General features: G+C 42.8%; 1 protein-coding gene across 12 annotated transcripts in view; it reads left to right on the top strand.

The window, feature by feature from the left end:
- GREB1L (GREB1 like retinoic acid receptor coactivator) overlaps positions 1–15809 on the top strand; it is a 269790-nt gene that overhangs the window by 245787 nt on the left and 8194 nt on the right. For all 12 annotated transcript variants that reach the window (XM_082698725.1, XM_082698732.1, XM_082698731.1 and 9 more), the window contains 7 exons: positions 2232–2387; positions 2663–2802; positions 5000–5161; positions 5315–5519; positions 12990–13155; positions 14042–14269; positions 15191–15332. In XM_082698725.1, coding sequence (XP_082554851.1) covers positions 2232–2387; positions 2663–2802; positions 5000–5161; positions 5315–5519; positions 12990–13155; positions 14042–14269; positions 15191–15332 — 1199 coding nt within the window. The remainder of the gene's footprint in view (positions 1–2231; positions 2388–2662; positions 2803–4999; positions 5162–5314; positions 5520–12989; positions 13156–14041; positions 14270–15190; positions 15333–15809) is intronic.

The following is a 15809-nucleotide window of genomic DNA, read 5'->3' as shown; positions in this document are numbered from 1 at the left end:
GATTTTATTTATTTATTTGACAGAAATTACAAGTAGGCAGAGAGGCAGAGGGAGAAGGAGGCTCCCCGCTGAGCAGAGAGCGGGCTGCGGGGCTCCATCCCAGGACCCTGAGATCAGGACCTGAGCTGAAGGCAGAGTTTTAACCCACTGAGCCACCTAGGCACCCTGGGGGGCTGGTTTTAAGAAGATTATCTCCTACCCTCTGCCTGCAAACCCTTTCCCAACCCTTCCCGGCCAGCAGTCACCGGTGGGAGGGTTCCAAGGTAGCCCACCCAGCAAAGCCAGAAAGCGAGTGTGAGCAGGGATCAGCCAGCATTAGTTCTCTAGCCGAGGACAATGTGGCCTCGAAACTGGGGCTTCATGCTTGGAGCTATGGCCTGTGCTGGAAGGGAGAGCAGGCAAGCAATAGGGGTAATCAGGCAGAAGCTCTTCCAAGGCTTTCAAAGATGAGCCTGGTAAAAGGAAAGGCTTTGGCGTCTTCTGTCAGATTGGCCCTCAGACCTCACCCCACTTGCTTGTCCTAAATAGTTAGATCTGTGATAAGCCTAAAGGACTAGTTCAGTCCAGAGCATGACTAAGCAAAATCAGCCAGGTCTTAATCATTTTATTATCACTTTCGCCCTAATTCCACTTCTCACCAGCTCATATTCATGATTGCAAACACAGACACGCAATCCCATCTTCCCACCTGCCTCTCCTTGTTTGTGTCCCCGCCTGAGCTGCACCAGACCCCCAGGCCCACCACAGAGCGGACCCAGAGCTCCAGGTTGGCCTCAAAACACTTAGGACTGCGGAGAGGGGACTGGGACCAAGAGGACAAAAGGCAGACAGACAAGGAAAGAGGAAACTGGCATCTCACCAATCTTCCCACAAAGTCCCTGGGCGCCAGAAGGCAACGACACCTTTAATTTTCTCCTCAGATCCCCTTTGAGGGATCTGCTCTAGGGCTTTAACCTGTATGATGGGCTCTGAGAGGATCTACCACAGCTGGGGCAAACCTGGCCTTTGTAGCGAGACGTGCAGTTAGCCTGGGTTTATTCCTTCTACCTCAGTTCAGTGCAGGTGAATGTGATGCTGCTCTGGAGAACCACGATGATATTTAAAACAAAACAAAACAAGAAAAACTAGAATAAGCATGAGTCCTTTTTAAAAAAAGTTTAATTAATTAATTTATTTATTTGAGAGAGGGCATGAGCACGAGCAGGGGGAGGGGCAGAGGGAGAGGAAGAAATGGACTCTCCACTGAGCAGGGATGCTGGAATCAGGACCTGAGCTGAAGGCAGAGGCTTAACTCACTGAGCTACCCAGGTGTCCCAAGTTTGGGGTTTTAAATAAAATGCCAACTTTAGCTCAGGGATATAAAAATAAATGATACTGTGTTCGAAAAATAATAGCTGTACTTGTAGTCTTTAGGCTTTTTTTTTAAGCTTTTCTCTTTCTCCCTTTGTCTTAAGCTTTTGGATCTTATGAATTTTATCAATAATGACAATAACTATCCTCTATTGGATAGCCCCCTTCGCCAGCCATGTCTGAGCACTTTCAGTGCACCTTCTGGAATTCTTACAATCACCGCTCCCTGGGAACTGGGGGCCGTGGCTACAGGTGTGAAGTAGGAAGGAGCAGTCTGCTCTCACACCTGAGGCTACTAGCTCTCCAATTTGACTGCATGTTGGAGCCATCTAAGCAGCTTTAACTGCTGTGACAGGTGTCTGGGGACTAAAGGCGACTGTGGGGGTGGTGGCCTAAGCACGGGGATTTTTTTTACAAGCTCCCAGGTGATTCTCCCATGCAGCAGACACTGGGAATCTTGCTCAGTGCATCCCCAAAATCTCGTAGGCTGTCAATATCTTAAAATTCCACAGTGAAAACTGTGAGGGAGAATTTAGATCACCCCAAATCAAACAAGCTTTCCAGACCATTTTGGGAGCTGGGATGGGAGACTAGTTGATCTCCTAGAAGCGGGAGTTGGTGGACCAGATCTGTAGAGGTTCATGCTGGGACCAGCGAGGCCATGAGTCCTTCCTGCTGGAGGGTATTTTTCCCTCCTGGGCCTGAAGGAATAAATCTGGGCCCCTCTGCCCTGAGACATGGGAGATCATTTTTCACAAATGCCTTTGTTCACCCATCTGGGAGTCATGTTTCCTAAAGCCTCTCATTCCTGACACTTGGGAGGACGGCTGGGAGGCTGGTCAGTCTGGCTGCTCTGCGCACTTTCTTTCTTCTTGTCCTAGATCACAGTGAAAGCAGTGAGGTCAGCCAGTCAGAGGGAGAGCCCTGGCCTGACATCGAGAGCTTCAGTAAAATGCCCTTTGACGTCAGCGTGCACGATCCCAAGTACCGTTTGATGAGCCTGGTCTATACGGAGAAGCTGGCAGGGGTCAAGCAAGGTCAGTGCAAGCAGAGCTGGGCGTGCCTCTCTGCAGGTCACAGGCCACCTACATCCAGGCAGAGAAATCTCTCATTGAGAGAAATTTCAAGGAATTCTCCTCTTTGCTTTTCACTTCTCTTTCACTTCTCTTCCACCTTTTACTTTTCATACCTGACTTCGCGGGCCTAAGTTATAGAATCCTCAGAAGAGCCTTTCAGGGAGTGGGGGACATTTTTCCCAGGAGTAGGGGCTCCATGCATATCATGGCAAGGTTTTTTGCCCCTTGATACACAGAAGCAATAAAGGATGCCAAAGCCGAGGAGCCCAGGAAGCGAGGAACGGTGTCCATGATGCTGACCAAGTACGCGGCCTACAACACCTTCCACCACTGCGAGCAATGCCAGCAGTACATGGACTTCACCTCTGCCTCCCAGGTGTGGCCCCTTGTCCTTGCCTGTCGCCCAACGTGGATCTTGTGAGTCAGGACTGAAAAATACGGCTCCCAGTCTTAGGCCGTATTGATTTATAGACTGGGGCCAAGATGGAGCCGCTCATTTGTGAACAGAATGTGGGAAGCATTTAAATTAACATTACTGTGAGCTTATTAGGGTGGTGGGCAGGGGGAGAAGAGGGAAAGAAAGAAGCTTGAGTTTTAGCCTCTGAAGTCATTCCATGGAAATGGTTCCATGTGTCCCGTTGAGGTTAGCTGTTATCTGTGATCCTGAAAAAGATTGGTTGAGAGGGTTGTTGACAAAAATGGTGCTCTTACCTAACGAGTCCACAGGGTGTGCCCTTTGAGCTGGGAACAGGTTTGCTGATCTGCACGGACAAGTCATATCCTGACTCCAGTGTGGAGTGATTTTGATCACTAGGCATACAGAGGAGTCAATATTTATCTTTTATTGAGGGAGGTAGAACCACAGAAGATGAGCCAATACTCCATAGTCTTTGGCTTCTTCTTGGCCAGAGCATCTATAAACACAAAAGGTGGGAAAGGCAGCAAATGACAGTAGTCCAGAGCCCATGTGGGGGATAAGTTCTATGTTCCTTTCTCCCACTTTACGTTCTTGATTTTTATGGCTTGGTTCTGAATGCCTAGAGAAGCTCTTCCCTCCCATAGGACATGCTGATGAGACTTCCCCCAAATTTGCTTCTGGTCTGAAGGATCAGGTCTTTACCTTTTTCCCAAAAGGTGCTAGAAGGGATATACTGAAAAACTGGATTGATCATTCTGCTCTTCTGATACAAGTTACCTTTTATGTCCCATTGGACATTGTGTCCCATTGGATGTCCCATTGGGCATCCCATTTTATGTCCCATTGTTTTCTTGGTGTTCTTGAAAACTTTTGGTGGGCCGGTTTATAATCAACTCACAATGCTTTACAGAATAAAGAAGATTCAAGGCCCCAGTCTATAAATCATAAGCTTTTAGAAAATTATTAAAAATCCTCCATCTGTGTAGTTAGTTTCCATGATTGTAGTACTCACTAAGTAGTATATTCCCACACTTGTGAAGCAGAATGAACTAGAATTTAAGGAAAGAATTTACAATACTTTTTTCCTATGAAATGTAATATGTAGGTTAAAACTCTTGGGAAATCTACCTGATTTCTAGCTGCTGCTGAAAACCGATGCTGTCGCTTCATGAAGCCCAAATACTGTCATAAAGACCTTTATGTAATTATTCACTAAGATGGGTTACTGAGAGAGTATGTGAACTTTATTATTTTTTTTTAAGATGTATTTATTTATTTTCAGAGGGGGGAGGGGCAACAGGAGAGGGTAAGACAGAATCCCAAGCAGACTCCATGCTGAGCAAACACCCCAAAGAGGGGCTCGCTCCCACAACCCTGAGATCACGACCTGAGCCAAAATCAAGAGTCTGATGTTTATCTGACTAAAGTACCCAGGCATCCCGAGCATTTGAACTTTGAAGCAAAAATAATTTATTTTTTTAACTCTACACTCAAATTGGGACTTGGACGCATGGCCCCAAAATCAAGAGTCACAAGCCATACTGACTGGAGCCAGCCCAGGTGCCCCAACTTTCTGGCGGTTTAAAAAATAAATCAGATTTATATGTGGTCTTTTCCTGGAACCCAGAGTTCTAGGCTAAGTGACTATTCAAATTTCGTCAGCTTCTACTATAGCTAGGAAAGATGGGGTCACAGAGGCATTTTAGTGATGTTGGCCCTAATGTTTTACCTAGAAAAATGTTATTTATTTAACCTGACTCACATAAATGAAAGTGATTTTCCCCCTATAACTGGGCACCTTTGAAAATGTTCAGAGAGCAGGACATCCCACAGGGATATCTAACCTCTGCATAAAACCGAGTGGTAGCGGTTCTAAGAACATGAGGAATGCAAAGACGGTGCCAAGCAACAGAAACTTCTCCACCCTCAGGGAGGCTGTGTAGGGGGCAAGACGCTTGGATCTCACGTCACTGATAGTGACTAAAAGATGAAGCATTTGCCTTTCCTGCTCTTCTGATGTTGTGGGCACCACCAGTTCTGGTGGCCTAGAGAAGATCAGCTCAGTTTGCCTCTCTTAAAAACAACCTTAATGACTGGTCTAGGAGTTTGCAAACCATGAGCTCACATCCCCTCTCTTCCTTCTTTACAAACACAGATGTCTGACTCCACTCTTCACGCATTCACGTTCTCTTCCTCTATGCTGGGAGAAGAGGTGCAGCTCTATTTCATCATTCCCAAGTCCAAAGAGAGTCATTTTGTCTTCAGCAAGCAGGGTAAACACCTGGAGAGCATGCGGCTGCCCCTGGTGTCAGACAAGGTGGGTGACGGTGTCTGGATGCCAATGTTGCTCTCAGACCAACAGATCCAACATACTAGACTGGGTTCTCCAAACTTCTTAAATCTAAGGGTTTTAATTTCCCTTTTTGGTCTCTGGTTCTTTTTTTTTTTTTTTTTTTTTCCCTTTCAACAGAATTTAAATGCAGTCAAGAGCCCTATTTTCACTCCTTCCAGTGGTCGCCATGAGCACGGACTCCTAAACCTCTTTCATGCCATGGAGGGCATCAGCCACCTGCACCTTCTGGTGGTCAAAGAATACGAGATGCCTCTGTACCGCAAGTACTGGCCCAACCACATCATGCTGGTGCTCCCTGGGATGTTCAATAACGCAGGCGTGGGTAAGGGGCCCCCGGGGTGCGGAGAGGGACTGCAAGATCAAGGGACCTCCGTTCTCCACACGGGAGACTTCCAGAGGTTCCCCAGCCTCTAGAAAGAATCCTATCCGCCGGACCAAAGGACTTTTGATTCTCCTTTAAAGTTGAGTTTTCCTTTCCCTTTATCTTCAGTTTAGCAGAATTTTAACTTCTGGGGGCTAGTAGCTGAAGAAGTCACTGCTAAATTGAGTGTTCCGGGAAGGGCTTGGGATTCTTCCCAGAGTCGGTTGCCAATCTTCCAGGATTGTGGAAGGAGTGGAACAGTGAGGAGGAGGGGAGCTAGCACCTCACTACGGTCCGGAGGGATCTGGAGGTGTCCCCGAGTCATTGCTAATCATTTTAAAGGCACGTGGCAAGTTCTAAGAGGGGGTCCTGTACAACCAGAAATTGGAAGCATCATTACTGTGTATGGCAGTCATCTTAAAAGTACCTGGACAAAGTCCTTCCCACTTTTCCCCATGGAGTTTAAGAGCAATGGGCTGAGTCATCAAAGGAGCACATGGTTATCTGAGCGCGTGACCGAGCTGTGGAGGGAGGAGACCTCCAGTTGGATTCAGAGCTGTGTGTCTGGTCACTTCCTGCATCGTAGTTCTTAGCCGTATTCCCCATCCGCTCCTGTGAGTGTCTGCAGTCTCCGTAGGACTGAAGACCAACAGTTGCTCATTGACACTTTAGAGGGATATAGGAACATCCTGCCCAGAAACAGAGAATACAGAGGAGGCCTGAGTAGTTTCTCTAAATCTCTAAATCTACGCACCTCTCCTCTCCAGGTTCTCATCTTCTCTCGTCCCCGCGCTCGGCACCACCACCACCCCTGCCCCACCCACCGTCTCTCCCTCCCCTGATCTGTCCACCTCTCTCCCTTCCTTCTTAAGTCTCGTCTCTTGTTCCCCCTTCCATCCCTTTTCATTTCCTTAAAGTTTAGCCTTAATATGGGATTAAAATATTTTCAAAAACTAGTTTTGAATATGATTCTGTTTTCCATTTTTTTTGACCTTATATCAAGTGGATTAAGGTTTTTACATATTCCTGGTCATCTGTCCTCTCCAAAAGCACAAATCCACAAACTAACTCGAATATTTCTCCATATGAATATGATCCTCAAATTAACCCCCCCCTTCTGTGCCTTACCAGTCTTTAGGTGAATTTCCTCATCCCAGATCTGAATGAATTTGCTTAATGCCAGTTTTGCCATTTTTGCAATAATTTGAGGAGAAACTAACATATATGCCAATGACATACATGCAAACTATTTTTAATTTTTTATTTTTTATTTAGAAAAAAAGCATAAAATTTACCATCTTAGCCATTTTTAAGGGTCCAGTTCAGTAGCATTCACCATATTCATATTGTTTTGCAACTAATCTCCAGAACTCTGGTCAGCTCACAAAACTCAAACTCTGTATCACGGAAGATTAACTCCTTATTTCCCCCTTTCCTGGCAGCCACCATTCTATTTTGTGTCTGTAAATTTGCCTACTTGAAGTATGTCATGTAAGCTTGATCATACAATATTTGTTCTTTTTTAATTTAATTTTAAATATTTTATGTATCTATTTGACAGAGAGAGATCACAAGTAGGCAGAGGCAGGCAGAGAGAGGGGGGAAGCAGGCTCCCCACTGAGCAGAGAGCCTGATGCAGGGCTTGAACCCAGGACCCTGAGACTATGACCCGAGCCGAAGGCAGAGGCCCAACCCACTGAGCCACCCAGGCACCCCTTTACAATATTTGTTCTTTTGTGTCTGAGTTATTCCCCTTAGAAAAATGTTCTTTTTTAATTATTAACATTAATACATTATTTGCTTCAGGGGTACAGTTCTGTGAATCATCAGTCTTACACAATTCATAGCACCCACCATAGGACATACCCTCCCCAATGTCCATCACCCCAGCCATCCTATCCCTCCCCACCTCCAGCAACCCTGTTTGTTTCCTGAGATTAAGGGTCTCTTATGGTATGTCTCCCTCCCTGGTTTCATCTTTTCATCTTTTTCCTTCTGTGCCCCCTATGACCCCCCTGCCTTGCCTCTCAAATTCCTCCTATCAGAGAGATGATAATTGTCTTTCTCTGATTGACTTATTTCATTCAGCATAATACACTCTAGTTCCATCCACATCATTGCAAATGGCAAGATTTCATTTCTTTTTATGGCTGCATAGTATTCCATTGTGTAGGTGTGTGTATGTATGTATACATACACATATATATGGCATATACATATATATGGTATATACACACACACACACACACACACACACACACACACACACCACAGCTTCTTCATTAATCTGTTGATGGACATCTAAGTTCGTTCCATAGTTTGCCTATTGTGGACAGTTCTGCTATAAACATTCAGGTGCATGTGCCCCTTCGGATCACTACATTTGTATCTTTGGGGTAAATACCCAGTAGGTGATTGCTGGGTCGTAGGGTAGCTCTATTTTTAACTTTCTGAGGAATTTCCATGCTGTTTTCCAGAGTGGCTGCACCAGCTTGCATTCCCACCAACAATGTAGGAGGGTTCCCCTTTATCCACATCCTCTCCAACATTTGTCATTTCCTGACTTATTAATTTTAGCCATTCTGATTGGTGTGAGGTATCACATTGTTGTTTTGATTTTCATTTTCATTTTCATTTTCATTTCCCTGAGTGATGCTGAGCACTTTTTCATGTGTCTGTTGGCCATTTGGATGTATTCTTTGAAGAAATGTCTGTTTATGTCTTCTGTCCATTTCTTGATTGGATTATTTGTTCTTTGGGTGTTGAGATGGATAAGCTCTTTATAGATTTTGGATACCAGCCCTTTATCTGATATGTCATTTGCAAATATCTTCTCCCATTCTGTCAGTTGTCCTTTAGTTTTGTTGACTATTTCCTTTGCTGTGCAAAAGCTTTTGATCTTGATGAAGTCCCAATAGTTTATTTTTGCCCTTGCTTCCCTTGCCTTTGGCGATATTTCTAGGAAGAAGTTGCTGTGGCTGAGGTCAAAGAGATTGCTGTCTGTGTTCTCCTCAAGATTTTGATGGATTCTTGTCTCACATTGAGGTCTTTCATCCATTTTGAGTTTCTTCTTGCATGTGGTGTAAGGAAATGGTCATTTCATTCTTCTGAATGTGGCTGTCCAATCTTCCCAACACCATTTGTTGAAGAGACTGTCTTTTTTCCATTGGACATTCTTCCTTGCTTTATCAAAGATTAGTTGACCATAGAGTTGAGGGTCCATTTCTGGGCTTTCTATTCCATTCTGTTTATCTATGTGTCTGTTTTTGTGCCAGTACCATACTGTCTTGATGATGACAGCTTTGTAATAGAGCTTGCAGTCCGGGACTGTGATCCCACCAGCTTTGGCTTTCTATTTCAACATTCCTTTGACTACTTGGGGGCTTTTCTGGTTCCATATAACTTTTAGGATTATTTGTTCCCATTCTGTGAAAAAAAGTAGATGGTATTTTGATAGGGATTGCATTGAGTGTGTAGATTGCTCTGGAAAGCATCGACATTTTTTTATCATTATTTTTTAAAAATTTTATTTATTTATTTGACACAGAGAGATCACAAGTAGGCAGAGAGTCAGGCAGAGAGAGAGATGGAGAAGCAGGCTCTCTCAGGCTGAGCAGAGAGCCTGATGTGGGGCTCGATCCCAGGACCCCAAGATCATGACCTGAGCCGAAGGCAGAGGCTTAACCCACTGAGCAACCTGGGTACCCCAGCATCAACATTTTAATAATGTTTGCTCTTCCAATCCATGGGCATGGAACATTTTTCCATTTCTTTGTGCCTTCCTCAATTCCTTTCATGAGTGTTCTGTAGTTGTCTGAGTATAGATCCTTTGCCTCTTTGGTTAGGTTTATTCCTAGGCATCTTATGGTTTGGGGTACAATTATAAGTGGGATCAACTCCTTAATTTCCCTTTCTTGTCTCCTTGTTAGTGTATAGGAATGTAACTGATTTCTGTGCATTGATTTTATATCCTGCCACTTTGCTGAAATCCTGTATGAGTTCTAGCAACTTTGGGGTGGAGTCTTTTGGGTTTTCCATGTAGTGTCATGTCATCTGCAAACAATGAGAGTTTGACTCCTTCGTTGCCATTTAGAATGTATTTTATTTATGTTGTCTGATTGCTGAGGCTAGGACTTCTACTACTATGTTGAACAGCAGTGGTGATAGTGGACATCCCTGCCATGTTCCTGACTTTAAGGGAAAAGCTCTCAGTTTTTCCCCATTGAGGATGATATTTGCTGTGAGCTTTTCAATATGGCTTTTATGATACTGAGATGTTCCTTCTATCTCTACACTATGAAGAGTTTCAATCAAGAAAGGATGCTGTACTTTGTCAAATGCTTTTTCTACATCAGAGGATCATATGGTTCTTGTCCTTTTACTTATGTAGTATATCATATTGATTGATTTGCAGATGTTGAACTTGCAGCCTAGGAATAAATCCCACTTGGTCATGGTGAATAATCCTTTTAATGTACTATTGGATTTTATTGGTTAGTATTTTGGTTAGAATTTTTGCATCCATGTTAATCAGGGATATTGGTCTGTAATTCTCTTTTTTGGTGGGGTCTCTGTATGGTTTTGGGACCAAGGTAATGCTGGCCTTGTAGAGTTTGGAAGTTTCCCTTCCATTTCTACTTTTTGAAACAGCTTCAGAAGAATAGGAATTATTTCTTCTTTACATGTTTGGTAGAATTCCCATGGAAAGGCATCTGGCCCTGGGCTCTCTGTCTGTTGGGAGATTTTTGATTACTGCTTCTTCAATTTCCTTGCTGGTTATGGGTGCTCAGATATTTTAAATCTTGATGCAGTCCAACTATACGTTTTCTTCTTCCATTGGCTATGCTTTTGGTGTCCTATCCAACAAATCATTGCTACATACAACAGCAAGATTTTCACCTGTTTTAAGAGTTTTATAGTTTTAGCTCTTATAGTTAGATCTTTGATCCATTTTAGTTTTATATAGTCTAAGGTAACGGTCCAGCTTCATTCTTTTGCATGGGAATATCAGTTTTTCTAATACCATCTGCTGAAGAAATTGTCCTTTTCCCATTGAATGGTCTTGGCACCTTTGTCAAAAATCATTTGACTGTACAGATCCTTAGGGCTGGGCCCTTACTGCTGGGCTCTGCATTCTTATCCCCCTGGCCTATATGTCTTTCTTTATGTCACTACCATATTGTTTTGATTACTATCATTTTACAGTAAGTTTTGAAATCAGCCAACTATGAGATTTCCAACTTTGTTCTTTTTTCAACGTTATTTTGGCTATTGAAGGTCCCTTAAGATTCCACATTAATTTAAGGATGGATTCTTTTTAAATTTCTGTACACACATAAATCATTAAGATTTTGATAGGGATTGCATTAAATCTGTGGATCACTTTGGATAATATTGACATCTCAACAATATTACATCTCCCCATCCATGACCATGGATGTCTTTCCATTTACCCATGTCATGTTTACTTTTTTTCAGCAATGTTTTGTACTTTTTTATGTACATATCTTTCACATGCTTGGTTAAACATATATTCCTAAGTATTTTATTCTTTTTGATGCCATTGTAAATGGAATTGTTTTCTTAATTTCCCTTTTAGATTATTGTTAGTGTATTGAGACACAACTGATTTTTTGTTTTGTATCTGCAACTTTGCTGAATTCATGTTTATTACTTCTAACAGTTTGTATGTATGTGTGGAATATTTATGGCTTTCTACATGTAAAGTCGTGTGCCTACAAACAGATAATTTTACTTCTTCCTTTCCAACCTCAGTGCCTTTTCTTTTTCTTGCCTAATCACTCTGGCTAGGATTTCTAGTACTGTGTTAAATACAAGTGGCAGTGGTACAATGGAATAATCCTTGTCTTGTTCTATCCTAGAGGAAAAGCTTTCAGTCTTTTACCATTACAATGTTAGTTGTGGGCTTTTCATATATGGTCCTTACTACATTGAGAATACAAAGTATTACACAAATGTTCTTGGAAGGTAGATTTTCCTTAATCCTCTAGTAGTACCCTTGATCTATTCAAACTGTTTGTCTGGTTCCTCCATAGATCTAATAGCTTTGTTTAATCTCTTCATTTCATTACCTACATTTCCATTTTCAGGTAGCCCACTCATATAAAATTTGGCTGTGATGAGTATCATCTTCTTAATTTTTTAAAATTCTAATTCCAGTGTAGTTAGCATATGGTGTTATGTTTTAGATGTACAATATAGTGATTCACCAATTCCATATATTATTCAGTGTTCATCAAGATAAGTATACTCTTAATGCACTTCACCTATTTCACCCAACCTCTACCCCTTTTCCCTGTAACCATCTGTTCTCTATAGGTAACTGTTTTTTTTTTTTTGTTGTTGTTGTTTGTCTTTTTTTCTTCTTTTCTTCATTCATTTTGTTTCTTAAATTCTACCTATGAGTACAATCATGTGGTATTTGCTTTCTCTGACTGGCTTGAGTTACCATTATTTATTATAGCCAAATTACAGAAGCAACCTAAGTGTCCATTGATACGTGAAAAAGGATAACAATGTGGCATATATACACAATGGAATATCATTCAGTCATAGAAAGAATGAAATCTTGCCATTTGCAACAACATGGATGGATCTGATGATCATCATCTTCTTAATAATCTCTAATACTAAGTACTTACCACATGTTAGACACTGTCGTGAACACCATACAACAATCCTGTGAAGTGGACATTATCATTGCCTTCTTATAGATGGAAAAGCCAAGGCATAGGGGATTTAACTTTTTCACTGTCACACAGCTAGAAAGTGGTGGAACCAGGATTAAATGTTACTAGCTTGGCTCCAGTCTTTTACTATACCATACCACCTCTTGCAAAAAGCCCATCCCTAGGGAAAGGATGCCAGTTTCCAGAATCTTCTTCAAAGAACACTGCTGTCGATCTCCTAAAGCAGGGGATACATTAGTATAAGCAGCATACCCACTCACCGCAACCCTGGCTACTCGCTAGAGCAGGACATGCAAGTGGCTGCTTCTAGGACTGAGAGCGCATCTTACAGCTTTAAAAGGAACTAACCAGTTATACGCGTTTTTCCTCTACATGGTATCCTTTTTCCCATCAGGGAAACTGGATTCTTGTAGTACCCCTTAAAGTGTAGTGCATGAATCATCTGCATCATCAAAGACTGCTCTGGTTTTTGGCCTTTTATCAGACTTAAAGTGCAACTCTGGTGATAGGTTCCAGAATCAGCATTTTAAACAGACTCCTCCTTATTTTTACTCATTTGAGAACCACTGCTCTGAACAATTCATTGACCCTCCCACTCTGCAGGCTCACCACTTGAACAGGCATGCCTTGGAAAGAAGGTTGTCTGGGGTGGTGGGGGCGGGGGGTGTGTTGGGTCAAGCCTGAGTGAAAGAGGTACAGCTGTGGTTATGTTGCCTTCCAGGTGCTGCCAGGTTTCTCATTAAGGAGCTGTCCTACCACAATCTGGAACTGGAGAGGAACCGCCTGGAAGAACTGGGAGTTAAACGCCAGTGTGTCTGGCCTTTCATCGTTGTGATGGATGACTCGTGTGTTCTGTGGAACATTCACAGTGTTCAGGATCAGAGCAGGTAGTAGTACTTGCCAAGCCGTTCTAGGGAAGTATTACCTAATGCTGTGAAGAAGATCCTTTCCTTGGCTATAGTCATGCATGGAAGTAAATGAGAGAGGTGCAGCTTTCCAGAGCAAAACAATGATTCAGGAGACTACCCTCACTAGCACTCTCTTCAATTCATAGAGATTCAGTGTGCCATTACACTCCCGGGCTATTTCTGCATCACGGCTTTGGTCTGCTATAAAGTTTTATAAAGTCTACTGGCTCCTGAGTCAGACCTGCTTTTTAACCCCAGCTCTGCTCTGTAACTACCCGGATGAAAAGGGAAAGTCCTTCTCACTTCTGAAATTAGGGTTGAGCCAAAATCAGTGATTCTCCTTCCTAGGACAGTGGTGAAAATGGGTCCATGAGGACCAGGAAATGCTAAACCTGGAGAAGTCCTAAGCAATAAATGGCCCCAAAATATAAGCAGCTCCCCCCACCCCACCCCGAAACACTTCCAGGTGACCTTTAGGCCCTTCTGGCTCACACATTGTGTCTGTTTCCACTTGCGGGTATGAAGCCAGTGATGTTTTCAAATATTCCTTTGTTACACCATAATTACCAGAAGTATACCTACGTGCTTCTAACCTTCAAAATGTGCTTCATTTTGAGACGGGATGGCTTTCTTTCTCTGCCTTAACATGGTAGGCCCTACCCCCAAGACAGCTCCCTTAAGTTAGCAGTAACAGGCAGCATGAAAGCTAGGCTTGACCTTCTTTTCTATCCTAGTCTAATATAAAGTAAACCAGCTCATTTTATCCTTTACAGATATTAAGACTGTATAGTAGTATTAGCCCTTAATAAACAACCCTCAGTAATATTTACTGATCTTGTATTTAAACCAATTTTACATTTCATAGCCAGCCCATGGAAGCAGGAGTTTCCAGTAAGAATGTGTCCTTGAAGAGTGTCTTGCAGCATATTGAAGCAACACCAAAAATCATCCACTATGCAATCCTGGGCATACAGAAATGGAGCAGCAAGTTGAATTCTCAGAGCCTGAAAGCCCCATTTTCTAGGTGCCATGTGCATGACTTCATTCTCCTTAACATAGACTTGACTCAGAATGTACAGTATGACTTCAACAGGTAAGTCAGGCCTCCTGGAGGAAAGTAATCCTGGCACCTACTGGTTGCTTCGGTCCAACTCTGACACCTATAATGGGTCTACTCCTTTGATTTGGTCTTTGAAAAACCAAGAATTTCCTTTTATGGACAAGGAGGGGGAGTGGATCACAAGCTCCAAATTGCCCCTTCATAATCCCTCAAACTGACCCAGACCCTTAAAAAAACAGGAATTACAACATGAAGTGCTTACAAAACCTACTTTAGCTATCCCATTATTCAACAAGAACTAAAACAGGGAGAAAAACTATTACATCAACACAAATCAGTGTGTGGACCCATAATCCATTGAAGGTGAACTCTTTCATCCTCAGAACTTGGAAGTTAATCCTCTTCCCTAAATGTTAGTAAAATCCAGAGATTTGGATCCTTCAGGGAAGGGCCAACAGGCCGGAATCAGCAGGCTAGCCCTGGTCTTGCCTCCTGAATAAGTAACATCCCCATCCTAGAAAATCCAAGATGGCCAAGTGAGGAATGTCAGGGATCATTTAGTCCCTCTTAGGTCAGCCACCACCTCTGTAACAATATGCTGGAGCTGTTTCATGTTGTTTGCAGCCAGGATTTTTAAACTGGGAGCACGTCTGTGTTCATTTCCCACAGGAGTATATAGAACGTGCAGTCCTGTTTCAGTTCAGGAATGCCTAAGGCCCCTTTGGCATCTTGGCCCCTTTATCTGGGCCAAAGCCATCTCACTTTCTCCTCCTTTTAATGACTGCAATGCCCAATTTAGGGGGTTCACAGGCCAGTGCTAAGAGGACCAGCCAGCTCCAGAAGGCAAGGCTGATTCTGAGTCTGTCTCCTAACAGCTATGATGCATCTGTGTGTGGTGAACATGGCTGGGATGTGACAGATAGTCAAAGACCTATCCCTGTGATTATGATTCAGGTATTTCTGTGAAGATGTTGACTTTAACCTGAGAACAAACAGTAGTGGCCTGCTCATCTGCCGCTTTAATAACTTCAGTCTCATGAAGAAACATGTTCAGGTTGGAGGGCAACGGGACTTTATCATTAAACCAAAGATCATGGTAAGTTTGCAAGCTTGATTCTACTGTTGAAAGTTAAGACAGTTTCTTACCAGTACTTATGTGGCACTGGCATTAAGCCCTTGGCACTTGACTAGAAAGTGAGATAACATAAGGGAATCAGTTCTTTAAACCACTGAGCCACCCAGGCTCCCCCAGGGAACCAGTTCTTAATGCCAAGTTTGCAGTCTCATTCCCCTTACTGAGGATTCACCCAGAGCAAAATGGAACATGTGAAGTCAACAGATCTACCTTTCTTTAGACTTAAGGCTTACCAATTCCATCAAATCTCAAGTTTCAAACTTAACATTCTCTCTTCATAAACTGGCAAAATTAACATCTTTATATTCTTTAATACATAAGTGAAATGTAAATTAAGATGCTTGTCTGTTCCTTTGCCATTTTCTAGAAAGTAATACCAATCAGCACCTGTTGAGAGTAAATTCCATGGACCTAACCAATTCTTCTAAGAGATTTACT

This window comes from Mustela nivalis (assembly GCF_964662115.1).
Source record: "Mustela nivalis genome assembly, chromosome: 14".
In the NCBI taxonomy this organism is placed as follows: Eukaryota; Metazoa; Chordata; class Mammalia; order Carnivora; family Mustelidae; genus Mustela; species Mustela nivalis.
The sequence above is the reverse complement of the archived record's forward strand: the minus strand, read 5'-3'. Positions and strand labels throughout refer to the sequence as shown.